Source organism: Nannospalax galili, unplaced genomic scaffold (genome assembly GCF_000622305.1).
Source record: "Nannospalax galili isolate Female #2095 unplaced genomic scaffold, S.galili_v1.0 scaffold125, whole genome shotgun sequence".
Classification (NCBI taxonomy): domain Eukaryota; kingdom Metazoa; phylum Chordata; class Mammalia; order Rodentia; family Spalacidae; genus Nannospalax; species Nannospalax galili.
This window is the reverse complement of record NW_008354705.1, coordinates 2,566,929-2,587,741: the sequence shown is the minus strand read 5'-3', so window position 1 is coordinate 2,587,741 and position 20,813 is coordinate 2,566,929. Positions and strand designations below refer to the sequence as shown.

Here is a 20,813-nt window from a genome sequence, read left to right as displayed (position 1 = left end):
AGATTCTCCTGCCACTCCCTCCCAAGTGCTGAGATTATTAAAGGCATGCACCGCCACATTCAGCTTGTTTCTCAACTCCTAGTATAATATTTTCTTCTACTTTTCTTTATGGTTAGGTATAATATATTAATACATTAAATTGATGTTCTTTATGTACATTAACTTTTATTCTATTTATTTGCCTCAATGCTGTTTTGGTACTTCTCTGTTTAAACCATTCTTGCCTTACAAAATTGCATTTCAAATAATCCTAATATACTCAAAGGTAAGACTTTTCTATCATTTTTTGGACATTTTTCTTCCTCAAATTTTCTTAATTTGGCTCAACAGGTCTTTTTTAATTTTTACCCCTAATTTTAACAAAATTTATATTATCAGGCTTGAATATTGGTATTATGAGGTGTGACGTCTTTGTGTTCCTTAAAATTGTGAAAGGACTAATTTCAACATCTGGAGTTACTCAGTAAAATTGTTTGTAGGGATGGGTGTGATTACATGGATTAATCATTTGCTTCTGGGGAGGAAGAAGAGTCTTTATTTAAATCTCACATTGCTTTCTCATGCCAAATACATTTATGTCTCTACTGATAAATGTTCAGCTAGTTTTACTTTCCCAATGTCAAGGGGATTGCCTCCATGTAACCCTGTTCCTCACACTAATTTAAAGAATTTCTCTGTGGGAAGTGTTTGGATAAGCCTTTATTGCAACTCATGGAAAAATATTGGGTCCTGAAACTGTGCTGGAAGTGGTTTTCTTCCCAGGCTTTTGGTTTTCAGTATGTTAGATTATAACCAAAACCCAGGACTTGGGGTGAATATAAGAAAAAATTCCACTTGAAATATACTGTATCTAGTTAAATGTGTTCGAAGAACTGTTTAAGACACAATTGAAGTCTTATGTGAGTTAAACACTTGACAAGTAATGACATGAAATGTGAGGCATTCTATAGTTAAGGATGAACTTCATAAGACATATACAGGATCATTGATTCTTCTTGGTCAGCACTCAGAGAAATAATCAAATAAAAGCCTAATTCTCCATTGCAGGAAGTCAACATTGCAAGTGTGCAGAGTAGGAGTAGGGGAGAGAGAGGGAGAGAAAGAGGAAGAAGGAAAGGGAGAGGGAGAGAGAAAGAGAGAGAGAATTACAAATTACCTTCAATACAGGCAGAGAGGGAGAGGGGAGAGGGGAGCAGGAAAAAGCTCTTCATGAAAAGTAATAAGAGGTGGTTTACACTGAGCCATATGTGAGTGGTCAAAGCCTAAGATTATGAATTCCAGGAACCCTGAATGATATACTCCACATGGGAGAATTTACATCCATTTTTATATCCGTAAAACAAAGTCATAAACCAATGCATTTAACAAATTCTTTCATTGGGACATTAGGTAGGCAAGCTTCAACAAAGCTAGGAAATCTTTTCTATAGCTTTCAGATGTTACTAGATTCTTAGTTTTATGGTTGATGGAGGTTAGAAGTGTGCTAAGCTTAGCAACACATTATGAGAACATCAGATCAAAAAGATAAATTAAGTTAATGCCTTTAAAGGGCATAAGATAGCCTGATAATTTTGGTTCCTAATCTACAACATTCTCTTTCCTCTTCAGTCATATTGTTCTAGTCAGCTATGGTCAAAAAGTCTATGGAATCTCTAATGCAGACGCATCTCCTTCAGAAAACTTCCATTGAAAATAACATAAAACAGTTTCCAAAAATCTGGATGGAAGCGCTAAGTTTGGAAAGATGAATGTGAACTCAGCCAAATCCATTTCCAGATGAAAAGACAGGGTAATCAAATAGGTGTATGTGGGAAAGTGCTTGTCTTGACTCAAGAAAACAAATTATCCAGCATAGTTTGGTATTTGCTGTGGGAAAGGAAAATTATTATTGACCAGAATGTTTGCAAACTCTCGGAAACAGTCCAATAGTTCCCAGCTGGAAAATATTTACTTCATTTTGATCAACATTTATTGTGCAACTAACATCCATAGATCATTGCTGTAAACCTTTTTAAGATATCATTGTTAAGAGGTAAATGTGTCAAGTGCCTGCTGCTCGTAAGAACAAATGACAAAAAGTGTATTAATATTGGAAGACTATACTTTCTTTACTTAGTTGACAATTTCCATGAGAAGATAAATTGTAACAAGTTTCATAAGTGTGTTTAATGGCACAATTCTTACAGCAAGAGCCAAATATCAACACATACAGAAATGTGATTAAACTGTTAACATTGGACTATACATTTGGCTGTGATGTACGTATCATAACATCTTTCAAATGTTTTAGAAGTGCCTTGCTCAAGGGTCTGGAAGTCTGTTCATCTTTCATAATTTCTTACACAAGAACATGTACTGTGTTAAGATTTCTCTGATAGCAATTTTTACAGAAATCAAAAGAATTTATTTTAATTATTTCACCTAGGTGATAAGTTTAACAAATGAGTTATTAACCATCATGTAAGAAATATGATCCATTAAGGGAACTGACACTAAGAAAGTGAAACCAGATAAAAATGGGATACCAAATGTATGCTTCATACTAAGAGCAACCTGCTCTCTGGTTATCTTAGCAAAAATCACCTGGAAAACAAGACAAAGAATAAGTATTGGTCAATAGAAAAAATATATATCTTTTCCAAAGTATGGGAGTTTTATCTCAGAATATCACAGTGAAAAATAAATGCTTTTAGCCTCATAGCAAAAGTACCCTGCTACCATCTTTGGACAATACTTTCTAATTCTTCTTTTTCATTATCTTTAAATACAGAATCCCCTTCACCTACAACTGAGTTTAGAAAATTCATTAAGTTCTGATGCTGATGTCACTGTCTCAATCCTGACCATGAACAACTGGTACAATTTTAGCTTGTTGCTGTGCCAGGAAGACTGGAATATCACCGACTTCCTCCTCCTCACCGAGAATAATTCCAAGTTCCACCTCGGGTCTGTCATCACCATCTCGGCTAACGTGTCCTCCACCAAGGACCTCCTAGGCTTCCTGCAGGTCCAACTAGAGAGTATTAAGAACAGCACCTCCACCATGGTGATGTTTGGCTGTAGCATGGAGAGTATCCGGCGGATTTTTGAAATTTGCACCCAGTTTGGGGTATCAGCCCCTGAGCTTCACTGGGTGCTAGGAGATTCCCAGAATGTGGAGGAGCTGAGGACAGAAGGCTTGCCTTTGGGGCTCATTGCTCATGGAAAAACAACACAGTCTGTATTTGAGTACTATGTACAGGATGCCATGGAGCTTGTCGCAAGAGCAGTAGCCACGGCCACCATGATCCAACCAGAACTCGCTCTCATTCCCACCACGATGAACTGCATGGATGTGAAAACTACAAATCTCACTTCTGGACAATATTTATCAAGGTAGGATGTGAGGCCTGGGTTATATTGTCATCCATAGAGCTGGGCCAGGAAGTAAAATTTTCCTAACTACCCGTTGTGCAGAAATCTTGATTTTGAATAGCTTTGAAGGCCAATAATTTTCCTGAGAGAGTTTGGGGCAACATGAGACTAAGGTCTCGTTGTCTCTCACCTGTAATTTGATTTATAGCCTGAATGTGTGATTCAGGGACACCACTTGACCCTGGTTAAGTCCTTTCTCACTGTTGTGTTCTTTGCACGTTATTTAAAAGCTTTTGTGGAGAGGGGTACTGGAGAGACGGCTCAGTGATTAAGAATGCTTGCTGTTTGTGTAGAGGACCCAGGTTCAGTTCCAAGGACCACATGGCAGCTCACAACCTCCTGTAACTCCAGTTTCAGGGGATCCAATGCCCTGTTCTGGCCTCTGGAGACACCAGGCACATGCACAGTCTATATACATGTATACAGGCAAAAAAAAAAAAAAACACATACACAAAATAAAAATAAATCTAAATGGCTTTGAGCCTCAGTTTTCTAACTAGTAAATCAGGGTGATATTGACTAGCTGCATGTGGTATAATAAATGCACCATGAAATTATATGTGAAAAATGACTAAACCCCATGCTTGGCTCATGGTAGATACACAAGGAATATTTCTTTCCTTGCCTCTTCTTCCACTTACCAGTAGACCTGAACGAATGTCTCTAAATACATAGAAAGAGGAAAATACATTCACATGGAAATGGACCCTTCTCTCTCCCTCCTCTCAGGCCTTGATGCTGAAGGCACATTTTTCTTTTTAGGCTGTAACCACAGCTGGCCTGGAACTTGCTATGTAGACCAGCTAGGCTGGCCTTGATCTCACAGAAATCCACCTGCCTCTGCCTTCCGAGTACTGGGATTAAAGGCATGTACCCCCACTCCCAGCTTTAAGCCACTTTAGACTGTAGTTAAAGGCATAGAATCCAGAGCCATATATGAGCTCTGCCCCATGACTGCTGCATCACTTGGTCAAGTTACGTAATTTCTCTCGGTCTTAATTTCCTACACTTTATGTCTGCTTATATGAAATTTGCAAATTTTTTGAATAAATTAAATTAATATAACTGTAGATCCTGTTACTTATGGAATTATGATTAGATGGTATTGGGTGGATGGATGGATAGATAGATAAATGATAGATGATTGATAGATGATAGATGATAGATGATAGAAGATAGATAGATAGATAGATAGATAGATAGATAGATGGATGATAGATAGATAGATGATAGACAGATAATAGATAAAACTAAAAAATCCAACAGGAGTATTTTCTAATATATTGTTTTTTATCATTTTGTGTTTAATTACATGTATATTATTCTTAGGTGCCTTTCTGCTTAGTAGCTCACTGGATTCAGAAGTTGGAATGGAAAAGCCCATTTCAAATAAAGAATCAGCTTTCAGAGGGAAATGATTCCTATAGCACTTGGGAAAAGGGAAATGTCCTTAAATGATTAGATTTTCATCTGGAATAGGACCACCTGTGGTCAGAGAGGCCAAGTCAAAGAACAAGTTGCTGCTTTAGAGGTGAACCACCTGAATCTTACCTTTAATTATTCTTCGAAGAGTGGACATTTGAATATATTGAAGAATATAAGGTAATTTTGTGGTGTTTTATCTTTAGAAACAAAAATATTTCATAAAAGATCAGTTAGTCCTCATAATTTTGCATAAATGGACTGAGCACTTACTGTGCGGAAGCCATCTGCTCAATGCCATATATGAGGCAGAGTGGGAGACTCAGCACAGCCTATCAACTCCTTAAATAATGTTAACAAAAATATAAAGTAATTCAAATTTGTTTTTTAGAAATCTATTAATGATAAAATTAGATGGTCTGCCATGATAAATTTGAATTATCATAAGATCAAACTCCTTCTACACTTTATTTTTCAGTATCTACCCGGAATTAATGTTTGTGCTCTAGCACGTAACAGGCTCAGGAATTGACCTGAGAAAAATTCTCCTTCACAACAAAACATACAAGCAAAGCTTTGATTTATAGTTTCAAACAGTCATTATTTTTGAAAGATAATCAAACAGCAGAGATGAAAAGTGGATTGTATCATTTAGCTTCTTCCTGCCACACATAGAATGGAGAACACAAGAAAAGCCATTTGGGTTTTTAAATGTTTAGAAAAACCAGGGAGGAATATTTGTTGACTTGGGTTGTGTATACCTTAGGGATTCATTTTATCAAGATCAAATGATCTTTCTAACTCCTAATTTGCCAAGATTTAATTTACATTAAAATCACGTATCTCAGGCTGGCAAGATGGCTCAGTGGGCAAAAAATTTGCCACCGAGCCTAATGACTTGAATTCAATCCCCCCCTGCAGTGACACGTTGAGAAGAGAGAACTGACTTCTGAAAGTTGTCCTCTGACCTCCACACGTGCACTGTGGCACACATACACACACACACACACACACACACACACACACACACACCCACACACACACACACCCACACACACACACACCCACACACACACACACCCACACACACACACACCCACACACACACACACCCACACACACACACACCCACACACACACACACCCACACACACACACACCCACACACACACACACCCACACACACACACACACACACACACACACACACACACACCCCACACTCTAAATGTAGTGATCTTTGAATCACATTGAATCACATATCTCCCTCCACAAGTATTCCCTTGCACTTTGTATTTTGAATTTGTGGTGTTATTTAGCTCATTCTGTCCTCATCTGTATGTCTGACTTCTGAGCTAGAATATAAAGTCCATTAAGTAGACACACTCAGCTCAGCCCAAAGTCTTACATATGGCAGGTGCTCAATAGGTAGTTGTTGAAAGGAAACTGTATATTATATTTGCATCTTCCGTTATCCATCCGCTGTAGAAGAAAATGGGGTAGTTGATGGATAAAATACGACCTGAAATAAACATAAACTTTCAACTTCCTTAGCCACTTACAATGTAGTTTTCTTCTTTTTTAAACTTTCTTTTACTTTTTCTCTTTGGTGAAAGTCTCTACCCTCACAGTTTTTTTTCCACATTTTTATCCACAAAGTTTGAAAGTTGTAAAAGAACACTGTGAGGTTTGGAGCCCAGCGGCAATCCTCATTGTATAAGGGGTCAGTGACAATATTTCATCCCCATGGATGTGTTTCATAAAGAAACTCAAAGAAGTTCAGAAAACATGCCTAGGACTTCTTAAAGTCCCTGAGGAGTACAGTCAAAGAGAAAGTTTCAAAGTATTCAGGACAGGGTGAGGGGAAGTGGGCAAATCCCTGGAAGGAGGCTTTATAATGAAGACTTAAAAGCTGCCTTAAGCCAGAAAACAGCTGTGGATTTTCCATAATCCTTATTTATTTTGTTTAATTCAATCTTTTAGAAAGTTAGTTATTTACAGTCGATAAGTCACATCTGCATACAGTAATTTTCTTAATTGTCCCCAAATTTTGTGAGGCTGACCCCACTCCCTCACTGGGTAATAAAAGGCAGGAGGGTAATGAGCTGTGTTGAGCGGGTGTCAGAGTTATGCAAGCTTTCATTTCTCACACAGTCATTTTCAGTTTGGGCTGACAGAATTGTTAGCATTTTAAAATGTTAATGAAATCGCCAAAAACATGGCATTTGCAGTGTAAGCCTTTAGACTAGGAAAATTATTTCTTGTGACAGACTACACAGACATAATTACAGGTGTAAGGGATTTAATTCTTCTCAGCTGCCCACATGCCCGAGCAGATGTCCATCATGACATGTAGACAAAAGCACTTGAGGACCAAGGTCATTGTGTGATCTTTAACAAGTTATTTGGAAGTTGTTTTACTAAATGTTAATTATTTGAAGCAACTCTAAGTGACACATTATTGTGATAATACCTCCATGAATACATATGTCTGGCTGGACAAACCAATGATCTTTGCTGAACTAGGCTGAAGTAGACATAATATTTGAGTCTTGTTCTTTTAGAATAGACATCTTAATGCATACAGGTAAATTATAAAATGGTAGAATATGTGCCATTTTGTTTCAATTTGTCTTTCTGAGTGAGGGTCTTGCTGTGGACCCTACTGGCCTGGAACTCATGATTCTCTTGCCCTTAAGCTTCCCAGGTGCTGGGACTACAGGTGTGTGCCACCAGGCTCAGTGAGCTAAGAGTTTTTCAAACTATAGATATCTTAACATTTCTCAGTGATATGGTGATGTGTCTTGATAAATGAAAAAAAAATCATGTTTGAAGCAAATTCACAAGCATAGAAAATGGAATATGCAAATTTGTCAAGGCTCAAAAGGAAATTTAATACACTTAGATTATTAATTGCATATAAAGAGGACCTGAAATTACTCTAGAAAAGTGACTGGACAGCATACCACATATGGCTTTTATGCCAGGCTAAGGAGTTTATGTTTTACATGCCTAATGAGTGTCAGCTTGTATATAGAACATTAACCATGCCATATTTATAAAATCACAGTCCTATATCAAATTAGCCAAATAAAGCAATACAGAATAAAAGCCTTAAAGGAATTTTTAAAACCATTTAGATTTTTAAAAAGTTACTGAATTTACTCCCTTGCTGTACTCTGAACACCAGAGTCCATTGAAAGTAGAGGCTAAGAATTCACCCGTGGTTTGTGGGATTTGAATTCACCCATGCTTATATGAATTAATGAATGCTCTGAGAGCGAATGAATCCACTGCTGTTGAAGAAAAACCTCCATGGGTTAATAATGGTCCAGTCAAAAGCAGTCATTCTTTAAGAATATCAAGAGCCTAGACTCTGATAGACACCTTCATCTCCTAGACTTGGGAAGTTTCTGACCTTCAGATTAATTACTCATAGTCTCAATGGCTGTTCTAGTGGCTTGTTTATTTGTCTGGAGCTTGAACTTTGGATGTTGCACATGCTAGTTAAATACCACTAATACCACTAAAGCCTATCCCTGGCTTTTTTTTTTTTTGATACAAGGTCTTAATAAATTGACCAGTCTGGCCTTAAACTTGCTCTATATCCATGGTGGTCTTCAATTTACGATCCTCCTACCTCAGCTTCTCAGTTAGCTAGGATTACAGACTTGTGCCACCAGGCCCAACTTTAGTCTAGCTTGCAAATGGTGACTAGAATACTGTCTTCTTTGAATAGTGTCTGCATTTCTTTTGGTATCCCGCGAGAATTCCATCAGTAGGTAGAATCATTGGTACATTCACACATTTGTTGAGGTTTAAGAACATTGAGTCATATCCTTGACTGGAGACACAAAGAATAGGAGACAGTGGACCCAGTTTTCACGAAGTTTGCAAGCCCTTGTTTCTGTCTTCTTACCAGCAGAGGACACCTCATCTAATCATCCATGTTTTTTCCATTTTCCTTGACCCACCCAGTTGCTACATTACCACTGATCTTTGAACAAGCATCCTCTCTGCTACTGAGTATTCTCTGGCACCAGCTGCGCTTCCTAGGCCCATCTTTAGTTGGCATGTCCAACACGTTAAAGACTTCCTTCCTACCTACATTAATCTTTATGTTTATATGGCCAAGTAATGCAAAGATTCGCTGGCCTTCCTTTGATAATAAATCTTTAATTGTTGATTCTACACAAATTATTATGAATCAGTTATAGACCAGGTATCATGAGGTACTAGAAGACTTCAGAGAAAATGCTAAAGCATAGATTTATTTTTTCAAATTATAAATTGATGATGGAGTACTGTTGATTCCTGGGCATTAGAAGAATTCCAGAAGAACTTGAGGCTTCATGATATAACTCTAATTTTGGATACTCCTATCTACCATCACCATAATATTGCAGCATTATGACTTGTCAAAAGTATTTTAACTGTATAGCCTTTAACATTTTACAGTAAGGATTCCTATCCTAAAAAGTTAAGTAGTGTTACTAGTTAGTGCCTTCTGGAGGGAGATTTAAACCATTTTACCTAATCCACATTCTATGCTCTTTCAGAATTAATATAAATCTTCCTTAATTAGGACCAAACTCTGTAAATCAAGAGGGAATATTACCATGCATAAATATTTTCCTAAGTACTTCTACCCAGGTGATTGGTCAGCCTGTACGTTTTAACATGAACTTTCAAAGAAATACAATTGCATTGAACCAGAAGCCAGAGGCCAGATGTTGCTGCTTAACACTGGCTCACTAGTGCCCAAGGAAAACACATTGCTTGTACGTGACTTTTTTAAAAATATTTTTTATTTATTATTTTTATTATTTTGTGTGTATGAGTGTGTTGCCTGCATGTATGTGAGTGCACCCATGTCGTGCAATGCTGCAGAGGTCAGAAGAGGGCTTCGGACTCCCCTGGAACTGGAGTTAAGGAAGGTTCATAGCTACCATGTAGGTGCTGAGAATCAAGCCCAGGTCCCCTGCAAGAGCAGTCAGTGCTCTTAACTGCTGAGCCATCTCTCCAGCCCCTGACTTTTATGTTCAACTATGACGCCTCACAGAACTTCCTCTGTTGAGGCTCCTGGGGAGCTGACACTCCTAGAAAAGGCATGCATGTTATAGAGACTCTCAAAGGCTTCCATTTCAGTTGGCTATAATCTTTTGAGCACTTCCCTCCTAGCTCATTTCAACCACTTCACGAGTTGAGTCTCAAATTTGTACTAAGTAATAAGGATCTCAGTTAAGGACGTTAGAAAATGTGCATTACCTTAAGTCCTTATTTTGGTGAAGATCCAGGAAGAGCAGATTTTAAACCAGGGAAATTTTCCACAATTAAGGAAGCTTTCAGGCTTTTATTTACCTGAGAGGAAACCTGTTCTTTGTTCACATTTTCACTTTGTATGCATGTGTTAGAAACTTTAAAGATAAGCCAAAATCTTCTGAATCTGTAGAGGGTAATGTTGCAGCTGTACTCTGAATTCTAGATTTGTGTCTCAGGATCGCTTCAGTCTTCACTCTGTAACCTTTAAAATGGAATTCTAACTGATAAATACAGTGTAAAGTCCCATTGTCAGAGCTATGCCCCAGCAATACTGTAAGGGAAAGCAATAACTAGGTCAGTAGTGGGGCCAGATCTAAAGCACCAGCATAAATTAATTTGGGGCAAGTCATATGGTAACCAGGAGCAGTTAAGGAGTAGTCATAGACCACAGTTGTGAAGAGCCAGAAACCAGGGAATAGCCAGGCATGATATCCCACTCCTTTAATCCCAACACTTGGAGGGCAGAGGAAAGTGGATCTTTGTGAGTTCAAATGGAGCTTGGTCTACATAGAGAGTTTCTAGTTAGCCAAGGCTACATAATAGTAAGACCCTGTCTCAGGAAAATGAGGGTACTTTACCACATGTCTGATAAAGTCACCTCTTTGCACACTCCAATAGCATCACAACACAAAGCATGTAATGTATTATGACACATTTCTTAGTATTTTTCTCTTCTTAGGGGTAAACTCAAGAATGCCAGGGGCTTTCCTTCCACTATAAAGCTTTTCTTGTAGTTGAATTTTACAAATATTGGCAAAACATTGGCCATACATGTGTGCATAGATTTACTGTATTATTAAATTGCTACTGCCCATTTACTGGTAGAAGTATTTTTTTAAAGATGAACCTGTGTGTTGTTTTAAAATATGATAGAATCAATGATTACAATATATAGGGCCCTGTGCTCTGAGGATCAAATTTTAGCAATTTTCTGTTCCTATTGAATTATCATCAAAGTTTTCCCATTTAACTAATTTCTATTTCTTATGCTATCCATTAGTCAGAATATTAATGCTCCAAACACTCTACAAAATGAACATGCAAGTGCTTCCTACATGTTTGAGCCCATTCTTTTGAGGAAGTAATGACTGCTTTAAGATACCTGTCTGATCTGAAAAGATATATATTTAACGGTACTTGCCCCACAAAGTCTACTGAGAACTTACCTTGAAGAGGCACTGAGCTATGCCTAAGATTCAAAGATGATTCCATGTAATGGGTACTTAGAGGAATGTTGAAGTCTCTTCAGCTTACCAGCCAGTGGTGCTACAGAGACCAGCAAAGAGAGGGTTCAATTATGTCTAACAGCAAACCTGTGAACCTGCTATGTTTTCAATGTGAAGTATGTCAAAACTCATATTTTTAAAGATTTTGCAGTCTAAAAAGTATATTAAAAGTATATTAATTAAATATTAAATAATACTTAATTTGGAGACTGTCCCAGGATAGAGAATAAAAATCTTTGTTTTGATAGAATTGGGTTGGCAATAGGTAATTTCAGCTGTAGATAAGTTCTATGGCTAAAATGGTTTAATATTTATTACTGTACAAGGAAGCAGATTCCACAGGGGTGTTTTCATCTGTGAAACAAGCCACAAAATGAAGGCTGAGGTAGGAACAACTGGCATGTGAATAGAAAGTCCTCCAGGACTGGTGGAGAAGAGTGGGATGAGGGAAGAGTTCAATAAATAAAAACAAATAGACAAATATCACAGAATACTAGAGCGGAGCTTCAGAGGGAACAAAAAACAGTAAATCAGGCATGGTGGCACACACCTGTAAGCCCAGCACTTGAGAGGCAGGGGCAGGAGGATCAGTAGTTTAAGACCAGCTGAAGCTGCATAGTAAATTCAAGGCCAGCTTGGGCTTCATGTAAAAAGAAAGAGAAGAATAAAAGAAAGGAAGGAAGGAGGGAGGAAGGAAGGGGGGAGGGAGGGAGGAAGGAAGGAAGGAAGGGAGAACAGGAGGAGGGAGGGAGGGAGGAAGGGAGGAAGGCAGGAAGGAAAGGACTAGGAGTGGTCAAGAGCTGATTTAAGAAAGCATCTCCAACTGACAAGATAGAATATTGGCATTTCCTTTGTACAAAGTCTGCAGAAAGGAGAAGAGGAAAGAAAATAGGAAATGATAGACCTTTAAATTAACTCTCATGTCAAGAAGGTTAAACAGTGTGTGGGGGGAGGGTTAACTTACTATTGTCAACTCTATCAGAACATGTTGCTCCGGTTTTATTCTCCATTCAGGGGACATGTCCCCAAGTTGAACATTAAGTGTGCATGATTCTTGACCTGCTAAAATATTCTTCTAGCCTACCTTAGCAGCATGACATATCAGTACTTAGCGGTTGAGCCTGGGAAGAGCTATGAATAGGAATAAGTCAAAAAGTAGAAAGCTTTATGCATACATGAATTAGAATACAGAAAATACACATCACTAATGAATCAGATGACTGAGGGTCTCTGGAGACTGAAATATCAGAATAGTGTGTTATAGTCCAAAAGACTATGCAAAGATAGAATAATATGGAGCTCTTTGAGGAAAAGGAACACAAAAAGAAACTATAGAAATATAAAATTCTGAGAAATACGGACATATAGAGCTTTGGAAGATGTGCGGTTTTGAGAGGATTCATTGTTGATAAGAATCAAATAAGGGAAAGATGGCGTTTCTAAAGGAACACGTGCTTCTGCCCTGCTCCTCTTCCTATCCCCCAAAGTAAGAAAAGGAAGTTGAAAGAACATCCATCTGTTTCATATAAAAGAACTTCATTGACATGGGTTTTTCTACAATATCTCAAGAATTGGTGAATCTAGAGCCAGTGAAATGGCTGAGTGGGTAAAGGCACTTGCTGTCAGGCCTGATGACTTAAGTTTGATCTCCAGAATCCACACAGAGAAGAGAGAGAACAGATGCCCGTAAATTGTCCTCTGACCTACAAATGCATGCTGTATTACATGCACACTCATACATAAAATAAATAAATACAAAAATAATTTCAAAAAATTAAAGAACTGATATATCTGGAGCTGAACAAAAACAAGAAACAAATATTTAGATTCAGTGCATAAAAGCAAATAAATCTGACAAGTGAGTCACATTAATCTAACTAAAATTAAATGGTGCTGATGGGAGGGGAGTTTGAGGGGATGACACCAGTAAAAATATTGTCAGAGATGTCTAATCAGTGCTATGCGTGATAGTGTATGCCTATAAGCCCAGCTATTGGTGACAGAGATAGGAAAATTAGACATTCAAGGTCATCTTCAGCTGCATAGGGAATTCCAGGATTGCTTGGACCACGTGAAACACTGTATCAAAAAATGAAACAGAAGAAAGAAAAGGAAGGGAGGAAGGAAGGGAGGGAGGAAGGAAGGAAGGAAGGAAGGAAGGAAGGAAGGAAGGAAGGAAGGAAGGAAGGGCTATTTCTAATCAAGCAAAGACCAAAGGTCAAAATCAAGTTCTCACAGGCAAGAAAAATTAATAGAGCTTTTTAGAGGGAGAACAAGTCTCCCATTTATCAGAGGAAAAATATAAAATATAATGAGCTGATCACGAGAAAAATACAGCTCATTTTTCAAGCTATGAGAGAATGAGGGTACTGATTTTTTTAATAATGCCAAGAAATTTCCCAAAGGGAAAATGAATGTTAAGAAGGCTTTACAGGGAAAACAGATATTCCCATGTATAGGTATGATTAATGGAGGACTACAGTAGGCAGGGGTAAAGAGAACAGAGCAGTGTGAAAGAAGCAGAAAACAAGTGAGAAATTTTTATATACAAAGAGATGTTGAGTGAAGAAAAGATCAAATAGAAGAGTGTGAAAAAGAAATTGTGATCAAAAATGCATCATCTTCCAAACAAGCAAGAAGAGGAAAAGTCATGGGAAGCCTAGAAATTGATTAGAATAAGTAAAATAAAAACCAAATTAATTGAAGAGAAGCTGAATTGGTACAAATGATATTTTATACAGTTCTTTTTAAAAGAATATTTTATTATTTTAATTTACGTGTATGAGTGTATTGCCTACATGTATGTAAGTGCACCCGTGTCGTGCAATGCTGGCACAAGTCAGAAGAAGGCAGCAGATCTCCTAGAACTAGAGTTCCAGACGGTTTTTAACTGCCATGTGGGTGCTGGGAATCAAACTCCGGTCCTCAGCAAGAGCAGCCAGTGCTCTTAACCTCTGAGCCATCTCTCCAGCTTCATATTTTACACAGTTCTACTGCAAAGGCTTCCCAGAATAAAATCGTTTGCCAAAGTTGACCCGGAAAAATAGAAAGCTTAGCAGACACATTGGAAAGGTCATTAAATAATTGCAAATTCTTCTGACCAACATTGAGAGCAGCACAAATCTCTGAATACAATTAGAAACATTAGCAGGGCAGTTTGACAACTAGCAAAGCAACATCAGTAGGTTCCACTAGCCATGTTTTTGACCATGTTTGCAGTGCTAGGTGCGAATTCCCGCCTATGGAGCAGGCCTCAAATCCAATCCAGAGAGTGGCCGATTACCCCAATAAAAACTCTTCCCATTACTGGACCAGCGGGCACATCTTGCCTATAGGTATTGTAGCATCCACGTTCACCTAGCTAAGATCATTGATTCAATTTCTAACCCAGTAGCCTAGATAACACTTTCTAGCACCCTGAAAGCTAGCCAGCAGGGAGAGAGTTTCCTAATCAGTTCAAAGCTGATTTCTCTGTGTCCTGTAATCAAAGTGTGGTGTCTTCAGCAATGGGGTCTTACCATATGGTTATGTTGGGCATACAAGGGCAATGGCAACAGCTTGTGTCATTCATGGTGCCTCTGCAGCCGCCCTGACCATAACTCATAGGGAGGTAATTTGTGTCTGGCACTAAGATTTTCATCTAATAACCCATACCATCTGGGAACGATATTGTTCACACATGTGTGGTACCTCTGCTCAAACTCCTTTCTGTTGTTATATCTTTAATGAGCTCACAAACTAGTGGGGTTTTGAAAGGCTTCTTCATACAACCTTAGTTTTAGTTCACTCACCCCCTAGTCCTTCTTTCCCCCCATCCCTCTACCATCATCTCCACTTAAACCTTTAGCTCCAAGTGTTCCCCTCTCTGCTCTTTCATATCACGTGTTCTACTGTCCCCTCTATGTTTTACTTAGATTGCAATATCACAGGTTCCCGTGGAGCTTCTTCACGCACATTCATTTTGGTTAATCTTTCCCTCCTTCCCTAGCTTCCTCATTCTCATCACTCCACTGTCTGTGAATCCTTCTGGCCCAATATCCCTCCTCTCTACTTGCATTTCACCTATATTTTACTAGTGCCTCTGCCAACAGCCCAGCTCCTGGATTACACCTGTATTCCAGGTGCACGTCCTGCTGCAGTGGGTAGTGGTTAATGAAGAGATGCATAACTGTTTAAAGTGCTGAGAATAAGCACCTGTCAGTGCTCAGTAGTATATGGTAAGTCTATATCAAATGCGAGAGAGAGAGAGAGAGAGAGAGAGAGAGAGAGAGAGAGAGAGAAACTCAAGGGACATCATGAAAGGAAGCAGAAAGAATTTAAGAATGTGAGGAGTGTTGTGAAATGCTGTCTTCTGCTTGATAGGCCTTAACATATATGACAGAGTGCATGAAATCCTGTGGGTGGACTATGGAGGATGTGAATGGGAAGGAGGGTAAATATGATTAAGATGTACTATATGACATCCATAAAAATTAATAAAAACATACACAGAAAAATGCTGTCCTATGAACATGGCATGGCTGCTGCATACATGAACTCAGAAGCAGCTGTGATTACTTGCACAAGATCAAGCCAGTTAAAAACTCCAACAGAGAGGAGGGAGGGAGGGAGGGGCTGACGAGGTTCTACCCCTAACTGAGAAGCTATTGGCAGTTGATAGCTGCTGGGGATGAGAGAGTCACTTTTCTTTTGGGGGATGGTGCCTGACAAGTTACCTAAGCCCCAGTGGGTGACCCCACACCAATGCACATTTAGGTAGTACTAATTGAACTCAACTAAGGTAATATTGGTTAGTCATTAAAAAAAATTAAAAAGGGGTCTGAAGAGATGGCTCAGCAGTTAAGAGCACTGACTGCTCTTGCAGAGGATCCAGGTTCAATTCCCAGCACCCGCATGGCGTCTAGGAACCATCCTTAACTCCAGTTCCAGGGGAATCCGAAGCCTTCTTCTGACTTCTGCAGCATTGCACGACACAGGTGCACTCACTTACATGCAAGAAATACACTCATACACATAAAATAAAAATAATAATTTTTTTTAATTTTAAAAAACTTAAGACTTGAAGTTGGAAGGCAGATGTGTGGGGAGAGCCCTGGGAGGGGGGTTGGAAAGAGAGTGTATTACTTACTTTGATGTTGTGATAAATGCCTTGACCACAGTAGCTTCTAGAAGAAAGAGTTATTGGGTTTACCTTTCCAGAAGGTTAAGAGATCATCATGGTGAGGAAGCCATGGCAGGAGGCAGCCAGAGCATAAATCTGAGGGCTCATATCTTCAAGCAGGCACAGTAATCAGAGAGGTATAAACTGGAATGAAATAGGGCTATGAAATCTCAAAGCCAATCCCAGGAATTTGCTTCCTTCAGTAAGGCTGCACCTTCTACACCTCCCCTGATCAATTGACCAAGTATTCAAATACATGGAGCCTATGGTGGACATTTTCATTCAAACAACCACAGAAGGAGTTGGGTTGGATATGATTATGATATCCTGTATATCTATATCTATATCAATGTCTAGATAGATAGATTAGATGATAGATAGATAGATAGATAGATAGATAGAGAGATAGATAGATGATAGATAGATAGATAGATGATAGATAGATAGATAGATAGATAGATAGATAGATAGATAGATAGATAGATAGATAGATGATAGATGATAGATGATATGAAATTTTCAAAGACTTCTCTCTGTCCACAGACTCTTGCCATAGAAAAACATCATCTCCATTTGTGCCTTAAAATGCAGTACTTTTTGTCTCCTCAAGACCATTGTATTGGAAATGCTGTCATCCCTACATCAAAAAATCATCCCCACCAGTATAATCACCAGTGCATCAACACCACCGGAGAAGCTATGCACATGCATGCAGATACATACACACACATTCATACAGAGATTTTGGGGGGTCTTTTTGAGACAGGGTCTCCCTGTAGCCCCAGCTGTCCTGGAACTCACTATGTAGACCAGGCTGGCCTTGAACTCACAGAGATCCACCTGCCTCTGCCTCCCGAGTGCTGGGATTAAAGTCGTGCGAGATTTATTTCAATTTCAGCCTCCATCACTAGTTCACTTTTCTTTTTCACAGCATAACCCTCTAAGAAGAATCATGCCCAGCTTCTCTCTTTGCCTGCTCCCTTGAAGCTGTTCCACTGAGGTATTAGATTTGAACAGTTTATCAAAATACCTTACAGAAGTCACCAACAAGCTGCATCCTTCTAAACTCAATGGCTCATTCTCAGTCTTCATGTGATGTATTGTGTTGGAAGAATTTGAGACCTTTGGTCGTCATGCTCATTTGAAACATCTTTCACGTGGCTTCTAGAATACATCACACCCTGTTCTATGCCTGGTGACTTCCTCTCCATTCCCCTCTCTGGGTTTTCCTCACTTGTACCACCTCTAAATATCGGAGTGACCGAGGACTTATGCCTTGGACATCTGCTCTCCTATAATACTCACTGTGATCTCATTTGGTCTTCTTAACTACCATGTATTGGTTGATGGTGCCCAAACTCGTATCAACTCTGTAGACTTCATTTCTTAACTCCAGATGATTTGGATTATACGTTATGTCTGCATTTAGAAGTTTTCAAATTATCTCAAACATAACATGCATGAAATTGAATTGTTCTCTTCAACCTCAAACCTAATTCTCATATCATTTTCTTTTTTTAATGAACAATAACTCCATTTTTCCAGTTGCTTAACACAACACTTTAGTGGCATCCTCGACATTCAGTTTTTCAAACACATATCTCTGAACCATCAGCAGATATATCCATTCCAGCCACAAGACATACCAAGATTTAATTCTCCCTCAGTCCACCACCATCACCTTCGGTCTGTGTGAGTGAAGCAGGCTCCTCACAGATCTTTCTGCTTCTGCTCTTGTTATTTTAGTTCAATGTTAATATAGCGACATGACAGTCATGTTAGGACAAAAGTCAAGCACATCGCTTCTCTATTCAATCTCCACAGTAAAATGGCCCACTTCATATACAGGGAAAAAGTAGCCCTGAGAATAATTTATAAAAGTCAATGTGTTTTGCAAACCTACTCTTCTGTAAATGTTCTCTGACCTCATCTTCCCCCACCCTACCTTCATCTCTCCTCAGGAATGGCAGGCACACTTCAACTTCAGTGATATGGGACTTGGTTTTCTCTATACAGGAATATTCATTACCTAGGCGTCCTCACTCCTAGACCCGCCCCTCCTCAGTGCTTTAATCAATGATCACCTTATCAGAGAGGAGTCCTTCGCAGCTTTATTTTCCCCCTTTGTAACTGGTTGTCCATAATATGTCATGTGTACCACCTATTTAACATGTGTATCTTGTGTTCCTCTGTAGAGCGGATGTCAAGGAAACTGTTGTCTTCATTGTCTACTATGTGCCCAACGTCTAGAACAGTGAGAGGCAGATAGTAAATGTTACTGAATGAATACATGATTGAATGAGTGATGTGCTGTTTTGTTAACATCTTTCTTCATTTGTTTTACTGAATAAGAAAATCCTTTAATTACTATGTCAAGATTTTGTATGCAAATACGGCTTCTAAATAGATCATAAATATATTAAATACTGACGTGGCTTACGCTGTGAGCAGTCTCAAAAACATTTTCAAGTGATTTGAGAAGTGCAAATTTTATTTAAGTTGCTCTATAAATCAATACTTAGTGACATAATTGGAAGCTTTTAACAAAGTAAAATTAACTAATGAGCCTTGTTCTTTTCAGCAGAGTCGGGTCGGGAACTTTGCTGAACTGCTTTCTTAAACATCATGTGCAAAGCACTGTGCTAAAGTATGTCCTGCTTCTACAGTGGGATTCCAGCCATATGCATTTGTGTACTCACAAATGTCAAATGCTTGTAATAGTCTTCTAAGTGGTCTCAGGGTCTCCATCTCTTCATTCCTGTACATTTTTTACTGTTTCCAGGTCGATATTACTAATGCAAACTCTAGCTATGCCACTAGGCTACTCATAAATTTTCATGGTTAAAATAAAATCCAATCTTATGAAGCAGGTGTGTGACACCTGTGCAGCCTGCAGGCCACCTGTTTTCCTTGTTATATGCTTCCCGATCAGATTGTTGTGCTTTCTACTCTGTCATATTTTCTACCTTTACTTTTCTTTATAACATTCCTGAACCTGGGAGATGTGTTTAAAACGCATATCCCGGTTGGGGCAATTGACTAATCAGCAATGCTGATTAGAAAATGGTGGTATTATTACTGACTTAGACGCAAACTCTCAATTCTATTAAAAAATCTTAAGATGATGTTTCTCCATTTTCGCATCCACACTGAACTCCAGTAATATGGTGCACTTATAGTCAGCTAAAGTCTACAGGTCATTGTATGACTCTTGTCAAGATGTGTTTCACATCTTCTCCAAATCGTTTGTGAACTAACTACAACCTGTGCATCTGTCCTTCTAGAATCTTCTTTAGGAGGATGGACTATTTCTCAATTATACATCTCCTCTCCACGTCTACTACTATGAAACAGCAGAGGGAGGGGAAGATAAGAAGTGAGAACACATAGGAATTGTGTTCATCTTCTTCTTCCTTCCAGACTATTCCTCACATATCGAATAAACAAAAGGGATCATGGCCACATCAAGCAAAATGCCCTCAGTAGCTCTCCATTGCCTTCACTGTGGCCTCAGATCTGAAATGATTCATTTTTTGCCTGTCTCCGGGCTTATTTTTACCACTCATGGTCACATGTCTTGCACCACTGTCTCTGGGTTTTTATCTATGTGTCTTGCTGGGCTGACAGCATCACTTCCCAGCTTCTCCTCGTAGAAAGCTGTAAAGTAAATCATTCTTTAAAGCCTAGTTGTGCTGTTGCTTCTCTAAGTTACCTTCTGTGTCACCCTCGGTTGGATTGTCCAAGGACCAGTAGTGCCAGGGAGCCTCCATCATGTCAGTCCTTACATTGACTTGATTGCTCATTCACTTTCTTTTCCCCACAGCTAGACTTTGAGCTCTTTAAACCACTTAGGATTCCTGAGGTGAAATCCAAATTCATTGGTTTAAAGAGCTCAGTCCTTCTGTCACAGCCATGTTAAGTATTCACACTGACAAGGAGCAGTGGGCTTTGCAGGAGTGTGGAACTGTATGATCTGTGAAAGACTTCTGCAGACTTCTTATGCTTTTTTCCAAGATGGCTCATATATATATATATTTAATCAGAGATAATCTCTATGAGATTCATCCAATTAAAATCTATCATCATTAAACACCAAACAGTCTTAAAGTACTCTTTTTTTCCACAACTTTCACTTTATGTTCCTGATCACTAAATTAACCAAGTGAAATTATTTGCTACCAGCGCTTTTATTCCCTAGATTATATCAACAATGTGTGTACATGCGTGGGGGGTGCGTGGGGGAGGGTATGGGGGGGTGTGGGGGGGTG

The 20,813-nt window shown here is 38.9% G+C and overlaps 1 protein-coding gene across 1 annotated transcript in view; it reads left to right on the top strand.

Moving 5' to 3' along the window:
* Grin3a (glutamate ionotropic receptor NMDA type subunit 3A) overlaps positions 1-20,813 on the top strand; it is a 200,270-nt gene that overhangs the window by 43,262 nt on the left and 136,195 nt on the right. The window contains exon 2 of the mRNA XM_008851922.2: positions 2,771-3,375. Within this exon, the coding sequence (XP_008850144.1) occupies positions 2,771-3,375 (605 nt within the window). The remainder of the gene's footprint in view (positions 1-2,770; positions 3,376-20,813) is intronic.